Source organism: Nicotiana tomentosiformis, chromosome 8 (genome assembly GCF_000390325.3).
Source record: "Nicotiana tomentosiformis chromosome 8, ASM39032v3, whole genome shotgun sequence".
NCBI classification, from domain to species: Eukaryota; Viridiplantae; Streptophyta; class Magnoliopsida; order Solanales; family Solanaceae; genus Nicotiana; species Nicotiana tomentosiformis.
The window spans coordinates 137,822,628-137,846,286 of record NC_090819.1 but is presented as its reverse complement, the minus strand read 5'-3'; the positions used below and the strand labels follow the sequence as shown (position 1 = coordinate 137,846,286).

The 23,659-nt window shown below is 39.9% G+C and overlaps 1 protein-coding gene across 1 annotated transcript in view; it reads right to left on the bottom strand.

Moving 5' to 3' along the window:
• LOC138898222 (uncharacterized) overlaps positions 1-23,659 on the bottom strand; it is a 39,370-nt gene that overhangs the window by 657 nt on the left and 15,054 nt on the right. The window contains exons 2-4 of the mRNA XM_070184270.1: positions 2,094-2,187; positions 283-855; positions 24-203 (exon numbers count right to left, since the gene is read on the bottom strand). Coding sequence (XP_070040371.1) covers positions 24-203; positions 283-855; positions 2,094-2,187 — 847 coding nt within the window. The remainder of the gene's footprint in view (positions 1-23; positions 204-282; positions 856-2,093; positions 2,188-23,659) is intronic.

Genomic DNA, 23,659 nt, shown 5'->3' with positions numbered 1-23,659 from the left:
ATTTTGTGGCTAAGGATCTCTACTTCGTGCTCACTTTGCTGCAAGCGGGCTTCCAAAGCCACGACCTCAGCGACCCTGATTTCCAGTTCTGAGAGGCGAAGAACGGTCTGGTCCCGTTCAACCAAAAGCCGATCCCGCTCAGAAGAAAGTTCCTCCTTCTCACGAAAGAATCGATGTAGGCCCTCGGAAGCAAGAAAATTGGCCTGCAAGATAAGAAGAAGTAAAATTTAAAATGCACTCATTCAGAGGCTGAGAAATAGTAAGAGAAAGACAAAAACATACCGCTGCGGCATTATGCATGGCATTGTTCAACAAACACTCTCCCAAGAGTGTCTGAATCTTTTCCCAATCCTTCTCTGAAGCCAAGGGCTTCAGATAATTTGCAAGCTCCACCGGTCGGGAAAGAAGGTTGCACCCGATAGAGACCGAAAGGGTAACACTCCTCCTCCTCTGAGGATCTTCAGAAGGGGCAGCATAATTTTGCCCTAAATTCCAATGAAGAGGGGATTGAGGAAGAGGAACACCTTCAGCACGGTCAGGTGCGGCCGTTGGAAATGATATTGTTGGTAGAAACGTGGATGAAGATAGAAATGATGTAGCAGCAGATGGTGGTGAAGAAAGGGGTGTTAAAGCTAGTAAGGGAGAAGAACGAAAAATATCTGCATCGAAATTAGCACTAGTCGTTGGGTGCTCACCAGCCAAGGACGGCAAGGACCCGGTACTCTGCCTCGCAGTACTGGGCATAACGATTGGGGCTCGAGAATGGGAGTTGGCATTTTCCACCAAATCAAACTCTCCCCAAAGTGCCGAGACATCATCCTCGGCGGGTGTGACTGCATCAACAGGTTGAGCATCCTGTTGAGAGGATAAGGATCGTTGTCTTCTATGAAGAGAATCTCCCTTATCACTAGCTTCTTTATCATCAATCACTACAGTGTCTATGACCGGCCCGGAGGGAGGACCGACCAACGTCACCACCTGGGATGATTTGGGCGCATCAACCTTTGCCCTCTTATTCTTCTACCCGGATGCAGAGGAATGCCTTCTTTTTGGTTGTTTGTTCTCTAGTCGGGGACTCCATGAAGAAATATTTGTGCCCGGAGTAGACCCGAAGGCACCCGTTCGAGCAAGTGCCTCCTGGAGTAGCCTCGCCGCATCAGCAGGGTCGGCCAAAATATCCTCTTCGGGGATCTCGACTGAGCCTGGGGGCAGACCTAATTTGACAAACAAGTTAGGAGATTCAGCCAAAATCCACATATGCAGAAAATAAAGCAAGGCAAATCATAGTTACCATGATTCTTGGCCTTACACTCGTATTTGATGGATAGTTCTTTCCACAAGCAAATTTCGGGCTTGGTGATGTCCAAAATCTTTTGAACCCACCGATCTAAACCTTCTACCATCGGTGGGACCCAATGGGTCACTATAACATACATGAGTTAAATAATTAATACGGGCATGGAAAAGCATTCAGGAGGAACATATTGAAAGAAATTTACGAGAGTGGTTCTAAGTGACCGGAAAGGATGAAGTCGTTGTTGGAATAATGTTACTAGAGCCAACTGCAACGAACTGTTCTATCCACCCTCGGTCGTTATCGTCATCCATGCTGGATATCAAATCATGGTGACCACGCTTGCAGATATTGATCATTCCCCCGCCGAAGACTTTAGGGAGTATAAATTCATCATATGAGCCAATGATAGTTCTTCTTTGGTTTCCAGACACAAGCGCCGAAGGCGGGCGGCTGTCCTCTACACGGAAGGACTTACTTGTACCAAACACACATGATAACGGAGACAAAATTCCGCTATCACAGTATCAAGTTATCCGTCCAAATAAAATGCACCCAAAGTAAAGGGGTACGTATAAAAATATGTGAAACCCTCTCTAGGAAGGGTCACTCGCTTCGATAGATCGGGAGCGATAATATCCAGATCTTGGCAGCAACAGTCTTCCTTCACAGTAGGGATACTGGAAGGATGAATGGAAGATGGGTACCTGCTAACCGCCCATGTACGGGGGTTATCAGTGGGAAATTTCTCCTCCAAATCCTTCAAAGTACTAAGCCTCCTAGGGATTATGGAACTTACTGTTGGAGGAACATAATCCTCGTTCTTAATCTTGTTCTTCGAAGAACCAGTGCGTTTAGATGAAGAAGCCATTGGAGGAGGGCAAGAAAAAGTTCTGTGTTTGAAAGAAATTAGAGAAGAGGTGTAGAATAGGGATGCAAGTTGGAAGTTCAAACAACTGGTGAAACCTAAAGAAAAAGGGACTCGATACTTATAGGTAAATATTTTGGGCGGCTAAAATACTTGGCTCTAATTACCTCGATAACTGGCGAAAGGCATGCTAAATCATAGGAGGACACGTGTTCAAGGCATTAAATGCGGAGAGACCGACGTCTAATCAACCGTCAGTAACCTTGAAAAGAAATTTTAGTAATTCCCGCCAAAAGAAGATTCTCACCAACTTCCCGGTAGCACAAAGTCATGTCACCGGAAAGCAGGGGGACTATCTGTATTGGGTAAAATATGTCACGGTACGTGGCCACCTAAGAAGGAGACACGTGGAATCAAAACGACGAGGATGGAAAATCGGGCACAACTATCTTGTGTGTCACCGAGAAAGGCAAGTTAGTAAGGGCATTAAGCATGCTGCGCCCGATGACATTTAATGAAGAATATTCCACAGCATTAAAGAGTAACGGCTCATTAAAGAAACCTAAGGATTTATGTTTACCATTAGGTTTCCATTATCATACTATTAATAATTGTCATTAGTGGTGGGGATGACCATTACGCCCACTGAGTTATAAATAATAGGCTCAACTATCATTGTAAGGGAGGATTTTCTGGGCATCAAAGAATATATTCTAATACAGCATCTCAATACTATCTCTCCCCTAGCTTGTGTTCTTATCATCCTTGTACCCAGAAATCCTGTTTCAAGGTTCTCCAAATCTATCGTTTCATTTACATTTGAGCTAAGTATCTTACATATCAATCAATTAATTTATTATCCTTTGGGATCAAATTGATCCATCTGTCTAGAAACCACGAACAAATTCAATTGTACCGATTTACCGGTAAATAACAATTGCTATCATTAATTTCAATTTAGCACATTCTAGGAATTGAAGGGTACAAGCTGAAACATCTTCATTTAGTTGCAGTCAAGCCAACATTGCAAAGGTATAATATTTATTTCGTTGAAAAATATTAGTTTTGATTCATTAGATTATGTGAAAGTTTTTTTTTCTCGAATTCATCATTAGATTATGTGAAAGATTTATTTTCTTGAATTCAACGAGAGGAGTATTGGTTTCTAATTGATAGACTTTATAGCGATTTTTAAGTGTAACAAAAAGTATATTTTCTTTAAAAAAATTGGTATGATGTGATTTTTTTTTTAAAATGTAAATAAATTATTCGAAATGAGATTAGTTTTTAAACTATAATTTAATTTTAAAAATAAAAAGATAAGATATTTTTGAATTTTAGTAGAGGGTTTTTAAAATTATTATAATAGAAGTCATATCATGGATAAAATCAAGAAACCGAAATCCTATGGAATATTTACATAAATATCCGGCCAGATGTATTACTTTTTATAGCTAATATACATAGATGATATACCGACAATACACGATTATACACATATTATATATGGATTATATATAAATTACACATCCTTCAATTTTTTAATTTAAGTGGTTGTGTGAGCACCTATTTAGGTTGATTATATAAAGCCAAAAAAAAATATGAAAGAGTTTTAATCAAAGACTAAAAATATAAATAAAGTTCTTATGTGGACAATTTCTATTAAAACTCATCCTTTTATAGCGAAATAAATTAATTTTTGTAACAAAATAAAAAAGACAAAAAAATAAGATAAAAGAAAATAAATATAGAAAAAAATGTATGAAAAATCTAAAAACCAGAAATAAGATATGACAACGAATTTCTTCTTCTGTTTCATCTTTGTTGAGTATAAAAAATTGAAAGTTGATCTCATCGATTTCAAATATTTTTTTCAACTCAAATATATAGATTATAAGATAAGGATATCTTAGAATATTTTGTTAATTTACATTGTGTGTCGTTTTAAAAAATTACTATTACTAACAAACTGATATGATATTCGAATTTGAATTTAAATGCAATGTGAGTAGTTTTCATTGAGGTTAAGCAAAGTATGGTGTCGAGAAAAAACTACTTGGCAATTTTAAGATAATATATGCAATGTTATATAATAACAATCAACCAATTTAACATTTAATGATTCAAAAAACAAAAAATCTGTATACATTGCGTATTCAAAATTTAAAATCTGTGGCTAGAGATATCGATAAACTAAAAACGGAGTCATACTAAAATAAAGTTTCACCGGCTAAAAAATCATTTAAATTTTTAGATAGCCGATTAAAATAGATTTTAAATTAAGGATAATGTCTTCACTTGCATAATTATAAAGATAATCATTATTGAAATATATATAAGTTTTAGAAATTGGAATTTCAAACTAGAAATATTTTTTGAAGGATAACATCATACCAAATAAGAGTTCAAATAGTAGTAAAAGAGTCACGTCATAACCAAAGAATCATTCATATTGTGTCAACCTTTATGCTTTGCCATAAATATGAGTTATTATTTCGCTTTGTGGCTATTAAGTTCCAATGACACCAATGAGAATGGTGCAAAAATAACGTTGTGGTGTACTCATACTACGCTTCTGCACATCTTTTTATGCAGATCCAGGTACATCTTATCAGATCAGGCATCAGTAAACTAATTGTACGAGGAGACTTCGAGGTATATCTAACATCGTCCGCAGACTCTGGAGTCCCCTTCTATCTTACTATGTTGTCTCCCTTATTATTTTTAGACTCTGATGTATAGAGACATGGAGAATAAATTCTTAGAAGCTTGTGACTTATTTCTACCGGGTTTTGGGAGTTGAAATTGTTTGAATTGTAGTTTATTTATTTCAGATATTTATTATTATTCTGCATTGATAGGCTTACCTAGTCTTAGAGACTAGGTGCCATCACGACATCCTACGGAGGGAACTTTTGGTCGTGACAAGTTGGTATCAGAGTTCCAGGTTCATAGGTGTTATGAGTCACAAGCAGGTTTAGTAGATTCTTGCGGATCGGTATGGAGACGTCTGTACTTATCTTCGAGAGGCTATGGAACTGTTAGGAAATATTCGCTTCTTTGATTCCTTATCGTTCGCCTTTGTTGATTTCAAAGTTCTAAACAATTGTCTTTCTATTCTCTCATAGATGGTGAGGACACGCACAACTGGATCAGATGATCAGACACCCGCACCCCCTGTTGGAGACACAAGAGGTCAAGGTCGGGGCAGAGGCCGAGCTAGAGGCCGAGGAAGACCACATGGTGTAGCCAAAACACAGGCACGAGCTGCTGCACCAGAGCCACCAGTAGCTCCAGTTGGAGAGCAGGCACCTGAGATGCCTGTTACTACTCCTGCACTTTAGGAGACTCTTGCCCATTTTTTGAGCATATTTGGCACTTTAGCTTAGGTAGGGTTAATTCCACTTGCTCCTGCCACATCTCAGGCCGGGGGAGGAGCACAAACTCCTGTCGCCCGTACTCCAGAGCCACGGGTCCAAGTTGACCATGCCCCAGAGGTTATACCAGTGCATCCAGTTGTCCCAGTTCGGCCTGAGATTAGGACAACAGTTTCAGAGGGGGAGCAGCTTAGGCTCGAGAGGTATAAGAAGTACCACCCTCCCACTTTCAGCGATTTAGCTTCACAGGATGCTTAGAGTTTTCTGGAGGAATGTCACTGTATCCTTCGTACTATGGGTATTGTGGATTCCAGTGGGGTTTCTTTCATGGCATTCCAGTTTAGAGGAGCAGCCTACCAGTAGTGGCAGGCATATAAGTTGGATAGTCCAGCTCAGGCAGCTTCACTTACTTGGACTCAATTTTCAGATATATTCTTAAGGGAGTATATTCCTCAGAGTCTTAGAGATGCATGGTGCGCAGAGTTTGAGCAGCTGCACCAGGGTTCTATGACCGTGTCAGAATATATGGTCTAATTCAGTGATTTGGCTAGGCATGCACCAGCCTTAGTTGCTACTGTTCGAGAGCGGGTTCGCAAATTTATTGAGGGTCTCCACCCGAGTATCAGATACAGTATGGCCCGAGAGCTAGAGATGGACATCACATACCAATAGGTGGTGTTAATTGCTAGGAGATTGGAAGGTATGCGAACTCGGGAGAGGGAAGAGAGGGAAGCTAAGAGACCCCGAGATTCTGGCACATATAATAATTCTCGTACCCCAGTTGCAGCCCGTTATGGTAGAGGTTATGTGAGCCATCCTATTAATTCAGCACTTCCAGCTTCCAGTGGTATTCCGGCTATTCCCACACCTCATGTTCCATATTATGCACCGCCAGTGTCTACTTTACCTCCTGTACGGGGTGCTTTCAGTGGACAGTCTAGTCGATCAAGCCCGAGCCAGTCTCAGCAGCCATGTCCTCCAAGGGCTTATTTTGAGTGTGGTGACACTCGTCATATTATGAGAGATTGCCCCAGATTTAGGAGGGGTGCACCTCCACATATTTCTCAGGCCCCGCCCATTCCACAGGATCCTCAGGCTTCTCATGCCATGATTATTGCACCAGTTGCCACTCCACCTACACAACCAACTAGAGGTGGAGGACGGATAAGTAGAGGTCGCCCTAAAGGGGGAGGCCAGGCCAGATATTATGCCCTTCCTACTAGGACAGATGTCGTTGCATCCGATTCTGTTATCACAGGTATTATTCAGGTCTGTCATAGAGATGCATCAGTCTTATTTGATCCAGGCTCCACTTATTCTTATGTGTCATCTTATCTTGCCCCATATTTTGGTGTATCACATGATTCCTTGAGTTCTTCTGTTTATGTATCTACACTCGTGGGTGAATCTATTATTATGGACCGTGTATTGGTCATGTTTAATTATTATCAACGGTTTTAAGACTATAGATGATTTATTATTGCTCAGTATGGTGGATTTCGATATTATTTTGGGCATGGATTGGTTGTCGCCCTATCACACTATTCTTGATTGTTACGCCAAGACGGTGACGTTGGCTATGCCAGATCTACCACAGCTAGAGTGGAGAGGTACCTCAGATCATGATCTTAGCAAGGCTGTTTCATTTCTTAAAGCTCAACAAATGGTTGAGAAAGGGGTGTGATGCGTATCTGGCCTATGTGAGAGATGTGAGTATTGATACTCCTACTATAGAGTCAGTTCCTGTAGTAATGGATATTTCTGATGTATTTCCAGCAGATCTTCTAGGTATGCCACCCGACAGGGATATTGACTTTGGCATTGATTTATTACCGGGTACTCAACCCATTTCTATTCCACCATATCGTATGGCCCCAGCAGAGATGAAAGAATTAAAAGAACAGTTACAAGAGTTTCTTGATAAGGGTTTCATTCTGCCCAGTGTATCGCTTTGGGGTTCTCCTGTCTTATTTGTGAAGAAGAAGGATGGTTCTATGCGGATGTGTATTGATTACCGCCAGCTGAACAAGGCTACAGTGAAGAACAGGTATCCATTGCCACATATTAATGATCTATTTGATCAGCTTCAGGGTGCCAGAGTGTTCTCTAAGATCGACTTACGTTCAGGCTATCATTAGTTGAAGATTCGGGAGCCAGATATCCCGAAGACTGCTTTCAGGACTCGGTACGGTCATTACGAGTTCCTTGTGATGTCTTTTGGGCTGACCAACGCCCCAACAGCATTTATGCACTTAATGAATAGTGTATTTCAGCCCTATCTTGATTCTTTCGTCATTGTATTTATTGACAACATTCTGGTGTATTCCTGGAGTCGGGAAGATCATGAACATTACCTGAGGACTGTGCTTCAGACTTTGAGAGAAAGGAAGTTATATGCAAAATTTTCAAAGTGTGAATTCTGGCTTGATTCAGTGGGATTTTTGGGTCATATAGTTTTGTGCGAGGGGATCAAGGTAGATCCGAAGAAAATTGAAGTAGTGCAGAGTTGGTCCAGACCGTCCTCAGCTACAAAAATCCAGAGTTTCCTTGGTTTGGCAGGGTATTATCGCCGATTTGTAAAGGATTTCTCGTCTATTGCTGCATTTATGACCAAATTGACCCAAAAGGGTGCTCCGTTCAGGTGGACCGAAGAATGTGAGGAGATCTTCCAAAAGCTCAAGACAGCTTTGACTACAGCCCTAGTATTGGTATTACCTATAGGTTCAGGGGCTTATACTGTGTATTGTGATGCATCGCGTATTGGTCTCGGCGCAGTGTTGATGCAAGACGGTAGGGTGATTGCCTACGCGTCTAGACAATTAAAGGTGCATGAGAAGAATTATCATGTACATGACCTTGAGTTAGTAGTTATTGTTCATGCCTTGAAGTTTTGGCGGCATTATTTGTACGGTGTCCATTACGAGGTCTACACCGATCACTGAAGTCTACATCATCTGTTTAAACAGAAGGATCTTAATTTGCGACAGCGGAGGTGGTTAGAGTTGCTTAAGGATTATGATATCACCATTCTCTATCATCTTGGGAAGGCCAATGTAGTGGTCGAAGCCTTGAGTCGTAAGGCGGAGAGTTTGGGCAGCTTAGCATATTTACCGGTAGCAGAGAGGCATTTAGCCTTAGATGTTCAGGCCTTGGCCAACCAATTTGTCAGATTGGATGTTTCCGAGATGAGTCGAGTTTTGGCTTGTGTGGTTTCTGAGTCTTCTCTTTATGATCGTATCAGGGAGCATCAGTATGATGACCCCCATTTGTTTGTCCTTAAGGATACATTTCAGCACGATGATTCCAAGGAAGTCACTGTTGGAGATGACAGTGTACTACGGATGCAGGACAGGCTATGTGTACCCAATGTAGATGGCTTGCGTGAGTTGATTCTCCAGGAGGCTCACAGTTCGCGGTACTCAATTTATCTGGGTGCTGCAAAAATGTATCAAGACTTGAGACAACACTATTGGTGAAGGAGGATGAAGAAAGACATAGTGGAGTATGTAGCTTGGTGTCTAAATTGTCAACAGGTGAAATATGAGCATCAGCGACCGGGTGGATTTCTTCAGAAGTTAGAGATTCCAGAATGGAAATGGGAGAGGATCACTATGGATTTTGTTTTTGGGCTCCCACGGACTCAGAGGAAGTTCGATGCAACTTGGGTGATTGTGGATAGATTGACCAAGTCAGCTCATTTCATTCATGTGATGACTACCTACTCTTCCGAGCAGTTGGTTCGAATCTATATTCACGAGATTGTCAGACTTCATGGCGTACCAGTATCTATCATCTCTGACCGGGGTACGCAGTGTACATCACGGTTCTGGAGGGCAGTATAATGTGAGTTGGGTACTCGGGTACAGTTGAGTACATCATTTCACCCTCAGACGGACGGGCAGTCTGAACGCACTATTCAGATACTGGAGGATATGCTCCGTGCGTGTATGATAAATTTTGGGGGTTCTTGGGATCAGTTCTTACCACTTGCGGAGTTTGCTTACAATAACAGTTATCAGTCGAGCATTCATATGGCTCCGTTTGAGGCCTTGTATGGTAGGTGGTGCCGGTCTCCAGTGGGTTGGTTCGAACCGAGGGAGACTAGACTATTGGGTACATACTTGGTTTAGGATGCCTTGAAAAAGGTTAAGTAGATTCAGGATCAGCTTCGTACAACCCAATCTAGACAGAAGAGTTATGCGGATCGGAAGGTTCGTGATGTTGCATTCATGGTTGGTGAGCGAGTATTGCTCCAGGTTTCGCCTATGAAGGGTGTGATGAGGTTTGGGAAGAAGGGCAAGTTGAGCTCTAGGTATATTAGGCCTTTTGAGATTCTTGAGAGAGTTGGAGAGGTGGCTTACAGACTTGCATTATCACCTAGTCTCTCTGCAGTTCATCCGATATTCCATGTTTCTATGCTTCGTAAATATCACGCCGATCCGTCTCATGTGTTAGACTTCAGTTCAGTTCAGTTGGACAAGGATCTATCTTATGTTGAGGAACCAGCGACTATTTTAGATAGGCAGCTTCTGTGAAGGTTCAGTGGATGGTTCATCTGGTCGAAGAGGCGACTTGGGAGACCGAGCATGATATGTGCAGCTGTTATCCACACTTATTCACGAGCTCAAGTACTTTTTCTAACTCCGTTCGAGGACGAACGCTTGTTTTAGAGGTGGAGAATGTGATGACCCAAAATATCATCTTTAAATTTAATAATTAATTCTGTGTTCTAAGACCTTGAAAATCACTATTTATCATTCCTCGACTTGCGTGCACAGTCCGTAAAATTTTCCGAAAAGTTTTTAGGTGAAAAATGGATTAAAATGTGAATTAGAGCTTTAAAACTCATCTGAGTTGACTCTGGTCAATATTTTGAGCAAACAGACTCGGATTAGTATTTTGATAGTTCCGGTAGGTCCGTATCGTGATTTGGGACTTGGGAGTATGCCCGGAATCAAATTCCGAGGTCCCTAGTCCGAGATATGGAATTTTGATGAAAAATTTAAAGTTTAAGTTCAAATAGTGATCGGATGTCGAATTATGTGCAAACGACCCCGAAATAGAATTTTGATGATTCCAATAGCTCTGTATGGTGATTTTGGATTTAGGAGCGTGAACATAATTTTATTTGGAAGTCCGTAGTGAAATTAAGCTTGAAATGGCTAAAATAGGAATTTAAGTTTGGAAGTTTGACCGGGGAATTGACTTTTTGATATCGGGGTCGGAATCCAGTTCTGAAAATTTTCACAGCTCTGTTATATCATTTATGACTTGTGTGCAAAGTTTGAGGTAAATCAGACTTGATTTGATAGGTTTCGACATCGAATGTAGAAGTTGGAAATTCTTGAGTTTCGTTAAGCTTGAATTGGGGTGTGATTTGTGATTTTAGCATTGTTTGATTTGATTTGAGGTTTCAAATAAGTTCGTATGATGTTTTAGGACTTGTTGGTATATTGGGTTGAGGTCACGAGGACCTCGGGTATGTTTCGGATGGTTAACGGATCAAAAGTGGGACTTAGCTGCTACAAAAGCTGTTGCAATTTTTCTACTGGAAATGCTGTCAAAATCGGGTTGCCTGTTAAAATCGAGTTGCCTGTCAAAATCGGGTTGCCTGTCAAAATCAGACTGCCTGTTAAAATCGGGCTCCGTGACAAATCGGGCTCCCTGACAGATCTGTAAGTTATAAAAACAGGGGACTTCGTCCCATTTGCCATTTTTGACGAATTGGAGCTTGAAGAGAGGCGATTTTAATATATTTTCAAGGAAAAATATTGGGGTAAATGATTCTTAGTGTTTTGATATAGAAATTTAAGAAACTTTTAGAAATCTCATAGAAACGAATTTTTGAGATTCCGGTGTCAATGCGGAGTCGGATTTGAGTGAAACTGATATGGTTGGACTCGTAATTGAATGGGTTGTCAGATTTTATGAGTTTTCCCAGATTGCGAGATGTGGACCCCATGGGCGATTTTTGAGCTACTTTCGGATTTTATTGAAAAATGTAGTATTTTCTTATGAAATTGATTCCTATAATTTTTGTTGACTGTATCGAATTAATTATGACTAGATACGAGTCGATCGGAATCGGAAAATCGAGGAAAAAGCATAATACTTGTTTAAATTGGAGCAAGTCGAGGAAAGTGACTTGTCTAACCTTGTGTGGGGGAAATTTCCCCTAGGATTGGTATTGATGTGATTATTGAAATGTGTTGAAAGTCATGTACACGAGGTGACGAGTGTGTACATGGGCTAAATGTGAAGATTATATTTTTAAATTATGTAGATCACTGTTGCGCATTTATTAAATTATTTTATCTTGTTATATTCTTCATCATTGATCTAAGATATATACTTTAAATTTGTTTGACTTTTTCATGCTAATTGTTTTACCTGTTTAGTTGAAACTTGGTTTCTTTTATTCTGTGCATTATTTGAAGGTTGATTTTCTTTAAATTAAATATTATTAATATGAAGTATTTGACATTTTTAAACTTGATATTGAAGCAACGTATTAAAGATTTTAAAATATTATTTTCCAGAATTATTTATTCCTGAATATTTTTTTAAGATTTTCGTACTCATTGTGATGGAGCCGTGAGATCTTTATTGTGGAAAAATATTATTGATAATTTATTTTGGCATGAGCCGTGAGCTCTTTATTGTAGAAAAATATTGTTGTTGAATTATTTTGGCAAGTTAAATTATTTGAGCACTTGAGGTGCAAATTATGATATATTGTGATATTGATACGCATGCGGTGGTATAAGGTCTGGGTATTGAAACGCATGTGGTGAGATAAGGGTGGCTTGATACGCGTGGCTAGTAGGGGGAACTACTAGAAGTCATGCGGTGTGATAAGGATGGCTAAAACGCGGGATGCTATTTTGGAAAAAATATTTTCTTTCAAATAAATTGTGAAGGATCGCGCGGTGAGATAAGAAAATGAGATATTGTGAATTTATTTATGATTTGGGACTACGAGGCGGTACATCGAGAGTGCCCTTATTGATATTGATTTATGGCCTCAGTTGCCTTTGATTATTTGTTGTGATTTTCTTGAAGTTGAAAGGAAATTTTATTTTGTTTCCACGAGATATTAATTGTCATTATTTGGTGTAATTAAATGTGACATGCTACTTGATTCATTTTCTTGTCATTTTATCTTATTATATTGTTTAAACATTTTACCATGTCATTATTTATTCTCTAGTAGGGCCTGACCTGACCTCGTCACTACTCTACCGAGGTTAGGCTTGGCACTTACTGTGTACCGCTGTGGTGTACTCATACTACGCTTCATCTTTTTGTGCAGATCCAGGTACGTCTTATTAGACCAGGCATCAGTAAACTAACTGTACGAAGAGACTTCGAGGTATATCTGCCAGCGTCCGCAGATTCTGGAGTCCCCTTCTATCTTACTATGTTGTCTCCCTTATTTGTTTTAGACTCTGATAAATAGAGACATGGAGAATAAATTCTTAGAAGCTTGTGACTTATTTCTACCTGGTTTTGGGAGTTGAAATTATTTGAATTGTAGTTTATTTATTTCAGATATTTATTATTATTCCGCATTGATAGGCTTACCTAGTCTTAGAGACTAGGTGCCATCACAACATCCTACGGAGAGAATTTGGGGTCGTGACAATGGTGATCCTTCCCATGTGTTAGATTTCAGCTAAGTCAAATTGGACAAAGATTTGACTTACGAGGAGGAGCCGGTGGCTATTCTAGCCCGACAGGTCCGTCAGTTGAGGTCTAAGAGTTATCCTTCATATCGGGTACAATGGAGAGGTCAGTCGATTGAGGCATCTACCTGGAAGTTCGAGTAGGATATGCGGAGTAAATATCCACACTTATTCACCTGCTCAGGTACTTTTTCTAACTCCGTTCGAGGATGTTCATCTTTAAATTTAATAAGTAATTCTGTGTTCTAAGACCTCAAAAATCACTATTTATCACTCCTCGACTTGTGTGCACAGTCCGTACAATTTTCCAAAAAGTTTGTATGTGAAAAATGGATTAAAATGTGAAATAGAGCTTTAAAACTCAATTGAGTTGACTTTGGTCAACATTTTGAGCAAGCAGACTCGGATCAGTGTTTTGATAATTTTGGTAGGTCCGTATCATGATTTGGGACTTGGGCGTATGCCCGGAATCGAATTCCGAGGTTCCTAGCCCGAGATATAGAATTTTGATAAAAAATTAAAAGTTTGAAAGCTTAATGATTTTTAAGAATTTACTGATGTTGGATTTATTGACACCGGTTTCGTATTTTGATTCCGAAGTCCGGTATAGGTCCACTATAATATTTATGACTTTTATGCCGAATTTGGTGAGAATCGTAGTTGATTTGACGTGATTCGGACGTTCGATTGTAAAAATATAAGTTCTAAAGTTTTCTTGAAAACTTCCTTTGAGTTGGTGTCCAATTCGTAGTTCTAGGTGTTATTTTGGCGATTTGATCACGCGACCAAATTCGTATGATATTTTAGGACTTGGGTGCATGTTTGGTTTGGAGCCCCGAGGGCTCGAGTGAGTTTCGGATAGACTACGGGATGATTTTGAACTTAGAAAATTTGGTTTTTAGCTTCTGCTGTCATCTAGTATTTTGTGCTTCGCGATCGCGAAGCCATTCCTACGATCACGAAGAAGAAAGTTGGACTGGAACAATTGTGCTTCGCGTTCGCGACCGAGGGCACGCGTTCGCGAAGGTCGAAGTGCAAAGCTTCGCGTTCGCGATCGAGTCCTCGCGTTCGCGAAGAGGAAATGAGGCAGAAGTTGGGGTACTCAAATTTGTTCTTCACGTTCGCATAAAACGGTCTGCGATCGCGTAGGTCTACGGGGTTATGCTTCGCGTTCGCGTGTGTGATGTCATGTTCGCGTAGAGCAAAGTGGCAGCTTGTGCAAAAATGTGCTTCGCGATCGCGAAGCCATTCCTGCGATCACGAAGAGTAAAATGAATCTGGGCAAAGTTGTTCTACGCGATCGCGAACGAATTTCCGCGATCGCGATGAATAAAAATCTGAAAAACGAAACTTAAGTTCTGGAAATGGGGTTTCGACCCATTTTCAACCATTTCCAATTTTTGAGCTCGGTTAAGGCGGTTCTTGGGTGATTTTCACTGGAAAATATTGGGGTAAATGTTTCTTATCTTATATTGATTATATTTCATGATTCCATACTCATTTACATCATGAATCCGTGAATTTATGGAAGAAAAATCAGATTTTTATAAAATCTTCCAAAAACAAAAATTTAAGATTTGATGGTCCATTTAACATCGGAATTAGATAATTTTTGTATGGTTGAACTCGTAGCGGAACGGGTGTTCGAATTTCGTGAGTTTTTCCGGGATTTGAGACGTGGGTCCCACTGTCGAATATTTAAATGAATTTCGGATTTTATCCGAAAAATTAGTAAATTTATATGGATTTAATTCCTATGATTTGTATTGAGTATATCAAATTGTTTGTGAATAGATTTGACGCTTTTAGAGACAAATTCAAAAGGAAAGGATGTGGTCGAATAAATTATTGAAATTTGCAAAGCGAGGTAAGTATCGTGGTTAACCTTGACTTGAGGGAATAGAACCCTTAAACTATTTGTTATATGAAATGCATGTGAACGACGTATAGGCGAGGTGACGAGTGTCTATACGTCGTCAAATTAATTGTTTGCATAATTATTTGAAAATCATAAATCGTTTTAAATCATGAATGAATTGTTATAATAATTGTTTATCTTCTATTCTTTGCCAAATATTAATTCTTGAATTTATGTAATAATTGCTACATGGTTATTTGAATTATGTGTATTAATTGCTACTTGACATTTAGCATATTAAAATATTAAACGGCCTATTTTCTCCCTGATTTCCATAATAAATTCTTGTTTGTCATTGTTTGTTTCATAATTAAATCATAATTATTCTATGCTTGTTGTCTTAAAATTTTATATTAATTGTTGCATTTATTGGGAAAATTTCTTCTATAAGAATATTTGATAAATGAATATATTGGAGGAGCGGGTTGCACGCCGCAACAGAATTGATTGAAAGGAAAATATTGGGGGATTGGGTTGTACGCCGCAACAGACTTATTAAAAAGTCCATATATTGGGGGATCGGGTTGCACGCCACAATAGACTTATTAAAATATCCATATATTGAGGGATCGCCGCAACAGACTTATTAAAAAGTCCATATTGGAGGATCAGGTTGCACGCCACAATAGACTTATTTAAAAGTCAATATTGGGGGATCGGATTGCACGCCACAACAGACTTATTTAAAAGTCTATATATACTTGATTAAAATAAATATATGAGAGGATTGAAAACGAATATATTGTGGGAGCGGTTTGCACAATGCAACGGAAATTTATTGAAATAATAATGGATTATGACTGCTAAGTTGGCTTCAATTATTATAAATGAGTAACCTGATTTATTTATATTATTTGTTGTTGTTACTAATATTGCGTATAAGTTAATGTAAGTGACCCGCCTTAGCCTCGTCACTACTTCGTCGAGGTTAGGCTCAGCACTTACCAGTACATGGGGTCGGTTGTACTGATACTATACTCTGCACTTCTTGTGCAGATTTCAGAGTTGGTCCCAGCGGCATACCATAGACTTGCTTGGATTTCAGCTACTCAGAGGAGACTTGAGGTATAACTGCACGGCGTCCGCAGTTCTGAAGTCCCCGTCTACTTTACTTTAGCTGTGTGTTTATTTCTAGACAACTTTATTTTATTCAGACCCTTATTTGTATTATTCTAGAAACTCGTGCACTTGTGACACTAATTTTGGGATGGTATTTAGACATAATTATTTTTTTTATGGATTATTCACTACATTTCAGACTTTACTTCCGCATTTGTTCTTTGTTATTAATAAATTTTAAAAATATTATTTTAAAAATAGATAACATTATTCTAACGTTGGCTTGTCTAGCAAGTGAAATGCTAGGCGTCATCACGATCTGAATGTGAGAATTTCGAATCGTGACAATGTCCTAAAAAATTAAACTAAAAATTTAAAATTGAGGTCACATCGACTAATTCCTAAATAACAGACGTTGTTTGACATCATTTTTACGAATTAATTAGGAGATAAGTTGAGCTAGAAAACCACAATAGCATAATTAGTGTTGACCTACTCGAAGCCTAGCTAGCTGGTCACTGACCTGGAACACTAGATTGAGAGGCTATTTGACTAGATGTGGCAGCATCAATTCATTTTGCAATAATCCACTCGATTCGTTCAACTTAATTGGTTGGATTATGACTCGTTTGTTGACATGATCCTACTACTCGTATCCGAAAGATTCAATCAAACTATTGAAATAATGTAATGGGTCAAAATGCAACTAAAATTTAAACAATTCATAATAAAAATTGGAGATTAAAGATTATATAAATTTGGAAAAATATAACTTTCATATTTATTTAAATAGCAAAATAAAAAGGAAGGATGATTGAGTCATGTTGCGAGTTGGATTATCACACGTTATGGTCATTTTGCATTAATCCGAATTATCGAACTTGAGACTCTAGCTAGCTATGGTTATTTAACTTTAAGAACAGTTCTATGCGTTGTTCCAACAATTCGACATATATTGTTTTCACCTCCTAATAATGGAAATACAATAAAGCAGTAATTAATGGTATGACAATAATATACCAAATTCATTGGCTTAAGTAAATTATTTCTAACCTATAAATGTTAAGACATTGCTAGATATAACCAAATACTGGTTCAAATTATTAAGAGACCATATGTTTATATAGACAAACAAGATGCTTAGGATTGTTCTTGCTTCTCCCGACATGCATTTACTTCATAAGATACTATTTGAATATATGCTCTAGTGGTGAGCACCCTCTACTTCCAACCAAGAGGTTGTGAGTTCGAGTCACCCAAGAGCAAGGTGGGGAGTTGTTGAAGGGAGGAAACCGATGGTCTATCGGAAACCGCCTCTCTATTCCAGGGTAGGGGTAAGGTCTGCGTACACACTACCCTTCTCAAACCCCACTAGTGAGATTATACTGGGTTGTTATTGTTGCTTCATTATTTTTAAGTCGTTTTATTTTCTCCTTAGAGGTGAAGGACACACTAATTACTATTGAAATTTAATTTTGTTGTTACGGTCTTTTGGGATCTAGTGGTAATTTTGAATTATGCACATAATTATGTACTCCCTCGATCGATCCTCTAATTCTTACTTGTCATGTTGTGTTTTGATTAAAATGATGATAATTTGACTAAGTTATTATTATTTGTTCTTTTATCTCTAATTACTACTCGTATTGCTTTCACTATATTAACCTCTCTCAATATTTTGTTAGAGTAACGGTTAATGTAAAAAATATTATTTAATTCTTTCTTGAATTTTTAAAATGACAAGTATTTTGGAGCGAATTTTTAGTAACCATAACAACTAAATAGGATCAGAGGGATTATCTTAGAAGCATTGTCAATAACACTGTCATTCTTTTGCTCTGATTTGCCAATCTCACTTTCATCATTACAATAATCCAGCAAGAGGAGAAGAATACTCGACGCAGTGATTTTGGCAAATTCTTTACCAGTTAATCAGGATCACTTCTATAATTGGAAATGAAAAGCAGCCTTTAAATGAACAATAGGCGCCATTTGTTTTAGTAATATAATTGTGTATATGGTTAAAAGCGGGCCTACCTGATTTTACTATTTGACCGAGACCGGGAGGTTGCATCGAAAGATGGCCTCGTAACGGAATAGACTAAATCACGAGGATAAGATACCGAGTTCAGAATCGAGGTACCTGTCGAGATCGAGGCTAGTATCGATCGAAGTCAAATGAGACAGGCGTCGAGCAAGATCGAAGATAGCACAATAACAGAAATGCGAGATATCCGTGACTGGTCGAGGATCATGGCGTAAATCTCGGAACAGATCAAGTCAGAAATAGTTAATTAGCTAATCATGAGATTTCCTTCTGTAATTAGAATTATACCATAAGTGGAATTCCTCTACTATTTAAGGGGGTTCTAATCATCTGTAGGACACATTGTTCACAGGTATCAAAGCAATATAATTCTCTTTCTCGTTTATACTATTGTTCATTAGCTTGTTATATTTTAATAGTTCTTGCATCAACCAGTTCGAGAGTATCCAAACTCGAGGGCTGAGTTCCATTCTAACACTGGTTTGATTTACTTTATAGTTCATTTCTGTTATTAATCTTTATATTTATCAATTGGTATTAAGTAAAATCACGCATCCTTAGAACCATATTATAAGTTTAATTGTTATCCAATTTTAAGGGTAAACAGTTTCGTGGATCCAAGGATAATAGTGATTGCTTAATACTAATTCCGATAACATACACTGCTTCACACTTATTCTCGTAAGAATCTTTATTTTCACGATAAAGATGTCAAACTCACAAGCAGCGCCTACACATGGTGACAACGGCCTCAGATTTCACGGGGAAAATGACAATATAGCCTCCCTAGGGATCGAGGCGCCTTAGGTTGATCTCGAGGGAGCACCAATTGCAAATCCCGTCGATGTCAGTTCACATGTCGCCCTAAATGCAAATTTGGGCGTTGATCCCGAAGGTAGCGTACGCAGGAAAGTTCGATCAGGTGGTCGAGGTACGCAGGGCAGAGAAGATGGTAGAGTTAGCCTCCAATTGATATTCGAAATGTTACAAGCTCAACAAGCCGCTATAGCACAACTACAAAATCAGCACCGAACACCGAGTAGGATCGAACCAGAAGTCGTCTACATGACCGAGCCTGTGCTGGAAAGATCGAACGCCAATGAATCGGGGACTGACCCCGCCATTATGAAAATGCTCGAGGAGCTCACTAAACGGATTGAATCGGGAGAAAAGAAAATCGAGGCAAATGACAAGAAAGTAGAGATAGTTGACCAAATACCGGGGCACCGCCAATTCTAAAGGGTATGGATTCAAAGAAATTCATACAGAAGCCTTTTCCTCCAAGTGCGGCTCCGAAACCCATTCCAAAGAAATTCTGAATGCTAGAAATTTCTAAGTACAATGGGACCATCGACCCTAATGAGCATGTCACTTCTTATACATGCGCAATAAAAGGGAATGACTTGGAAGACGATGAGATTGAATATGTTCTACTGAAGAAATTTTGAGAAACCTTGTCGAAATGAGCAATGATATGGTACCACAATTTGCCGCCAAATTCCATCGATTCCTTCGCCATGCTTACAGACTCCTTCGTAAAAGCATATGCCGGAGCAATAAAGGTTACGACTAGGAAGTCGGACCTCTTCAAGGTGAGATAGAAAGACAACAAAATGTTGAGGGAATTCATATCTCGGTTCTAGATGAAACGCATAGAACTACCACCTGTCACAGACGATTGGGTTGTTCAAGCCTTTACTCAAGGTTTGAACGAACGAAGTTTGGTGGCATTACGACAGCTAAAACATATTTTAATTGAATATCCAGCGGTAACCTAGGCCGATGTACATAATCGGTACCAGTCAAAGATCAGGATCGAGGATGATCAATTGGGGACCCCTTCCAGTTTCGTTTATCCAAACAGGCCCGTCGGCAGAACTCAAAGGGATATCGACAGAGAACCTCGGTCAAATAGAGATCAGTATCAACCACACAATGCAAATCGTAGAAACAGCGGCCCAGGACGCAATCCCATCCGAAATGATCGAAGGAAAGATCGAGGACAGAGCTCTCGAGGGCTCATGAGCAAAAGTGGCTTCGATAAACATGCCGATCCCACATAAGCACCACGATTATCAGAATACAACTTCAGCATCGACATACTAGATGGCCCAGACCCCTACAAACTTATCCATAAAAAAGAAACCCCAATCAAATATGCTAATACCATGGTACACATAGTCATAGAACCGAAGACTGTAGACAACTAAGGGAGGAGGTAGCCCATCTATTCAACGAGGGTTACCTTCGAGAATTCTTGAGCGACCGAGCTAAAAACCATTTTAGAGACAGGGAAGCAAACAGAAAAAATGAGCAGGAAGAACCACAACACGTGATTCACATGATCGTTGGTGGGGTCGATATTCCACAAGGGCCCGTGTTCAAACGCACTAAAGAATCAATCATCAGGAAAAAACTAACTCGAGACTATGTGCCAGAAGGCACTTTATCATTCAATGATGAGGAAGCAGAAGGGATCTCACAACCCCACAATTATGCTTTGGTAATCTCTATCCTTATGAAAACAATTCAGGTTAAACGTATTTTAATTGATCCAGGAAGCTCGGCCAATATTATTCGATCGAGTGTCGAGGAGCAACTCGGCCTACAAGATCAGATCGTACCCGCAGTTCGGATTCTCGATGGCTTCAACATGGCGAGTGAAACAACTAAAGGTGAAATCATCCTACCAGTAAATGTAGATGGAACTATTCAAGAAAAAAAGTTCCAAGTGATCGAGGGCGATATGAGATACAACGCACTGCTCGGAAGACCCTGGATTCACAACATGAGGGCGGTCCCGTCAACCCTTCACCAAATGCTGAAGTTCCCAACATCGGATGGAGTAAAAATGGTGTGTGGGGAACAACATGCTGCCAAAGAGATGTACACGATCGATGAAGTTATACCGGTATCGACGCTTTCATCAACAAAGGGATCAGAGTCCAAAGGAAAATAGGAAGCTAAATAGCAACCACAGCCACCAGCCTCGACTCAGTCGGAGAAGCAGGGAACGGATGAGGACGATGACTACTGGACCCCTCGATCCTTCATAATCCCCGAGGATTCCGACGCCACCAAATCGACAGTCGAAGAGTTGAAGCAAGTCATACCGATCGAGCATCTACCCGATCGAAAGGTATACCTGGGTACGGGGTTAACCCCCGAGCTCAGGGAAAAACTCATTAAATTTCTTATCAATAATATGGATTATTTTACTTGGTGCCACCTAGATATGACAGGGATCCCGCCAGAGATCACAACACATCGACTGAGCTTGGACCCAAAGTTCCTCCCAGTAAAACACAAGAAAAGGCCCTAATCCGAGGTAAAACATGCATTCATCAAGGACGAGGTAGCCAAACTTCTCAAAATAGAATCCATTCGGGAAGTAAAATATCCTGAATGGTTAGCAAACATAGTCGTAGTCCCTAAAAAGGGAAATAAACTTAGAATGTGCGTAGACTATAAAGATTTAAGACAAAGCATGTCTTAAAGTCTCTTTTCCTCTGCCAAATATCGATCGCATGATCGATGCCACGACCGGCCACGAGATCCTTAGTTTTCTCGATGCCTACTCCAGGTACAATCAAATATAAATGAACCCGGAGGATCAGGAAAAGACTTCGTTCATCACTAAGTACGTCACCTATTATTATAATGTAATGTCGTTTGGACTAAAAAATGCTAGTGCCATTTATCAACGCTTAGTAAATCGAATGTTCGAAGAACAAATAGGAAAGTTAATGGAGGTTTATATTGACTATATGCTAGTTAAGTCCCTGCGAGCAGAGGACCATTTGACACATTTGCAGGAGACCTTTGATATACTAAGGAAATACTACATGAAACTCAATCTGGAGAAATGTGCATTCGGGGTCGGCTCGGGGGATCAAAATCAACCCCGATAAGATCAAGGCAATCGAATACATCACAGTCGTGGACAATGTTAAGATCGTACAAAGATTAAAAAGGCACATAGCCGCCCTAGGACGATTCATCTCGAGGTCTTCAGATAGAAGTCAGAGGTTCTTCTCACTGCTCAAAAAGTAGAAATTTTTTGCATAGACCCCGGAATGCCAACAAGCACTGGAAGAATTAAAGCGGTACCTCTCGAGCCCGCCACTGCTTCATACTCCGAAAGCTGATGAGCAACTCTACTTTTACTTAGCAGTCTCAGAAATCGCGGTAAGTGGGGTCCTAGTTCGAGAAGAGCAAGGTACGCAATTTTCTGTTTACTATATTAGTCGAACTTTTGGTGAGGCCGAGACCCGGTACCCACACTTAGAAAAATTATCGCTTGCCCTAATAAGCGCCTCTAGGAAATTAAACTATATTTTCAGTGTCACCCGATCTGTATGGTGACTACTTATCCCCTTCGCAATATTTTGCATAAGCCCAAACTTTCGGGTCGATTGGCTAAATGGGCCGTCGAGATCAGTGTATACGATATCGAGTATCGACCCCGAATGGCCATCACGTCTCAAATCTTAGCGGACTTTGTGGCCGACTTTATGCCGACCCTCGTACCCGAGGTCCAGAAGAAACTATTATTAAAGTAGGGTACATCATCGGGGGTGTGGACCCTATTCACAGATGGCGCTTCGAACGTGAAGGGGTCCGAGCTAGGCATCATTTTGAAGCCACCCACGGGTAATACAATTAGACAAGCTATCAAAACTTCCAAGTTAACTAACAATAAGGCCGAGTATGAGGCCATGATTGCAGGTCTTGACCTAGCTAAAGGTTTGGGAGCAGAGGTCATCGAGGCCAAATGTGACCCCCTGCTTGTGGTAAACCATGTCAATAGACACTTCTAGGTTCGAGAAGATCGAATGCATAGGTACTTGGACAAACTACAGGTGACTCTGCATCGGTTTAAAGAATGGACCCTACAGCATGTGCCTCGAGAGAAAAACAGCGAGGTCGATGCCCTTGAAAATTTGGGGTCATCAGTCGAAGACTATGAGATTAGCTCGGGGACTGTCGTACAACTTTCAAGGTTAGTAATCGAAGAAGGCCACGCCGAAATCAACTCCACAAGTCTGACCTGGGATTGGAGGAACAGATATATTGAGTACCTAAAGAATGGGAAGTTCCCATCGGATCCTATGGAAACGAGGACTCTACGTACGAAGGCCGCACGATTCACATTGGCCGAAGATGGAACACTATATAGAAGGATGTTCGATGGACCATTGGAAATATGTTTGGTACCAGGAGATACCGACTACGTCTTACGAGAAATCCACGAGGGCACCTGCGAAAATCATTCTTGTAACGAATCATTGGTTCACAAAGTCATTAGAGCAGGATATTATTGGGCCGATATAGAAAAGGATACAAAAGAGTTTGTTCGAAAGTGCGACAAATGTCAAAGGTATGCGCCGATGATTCACCAACCCGGAGAG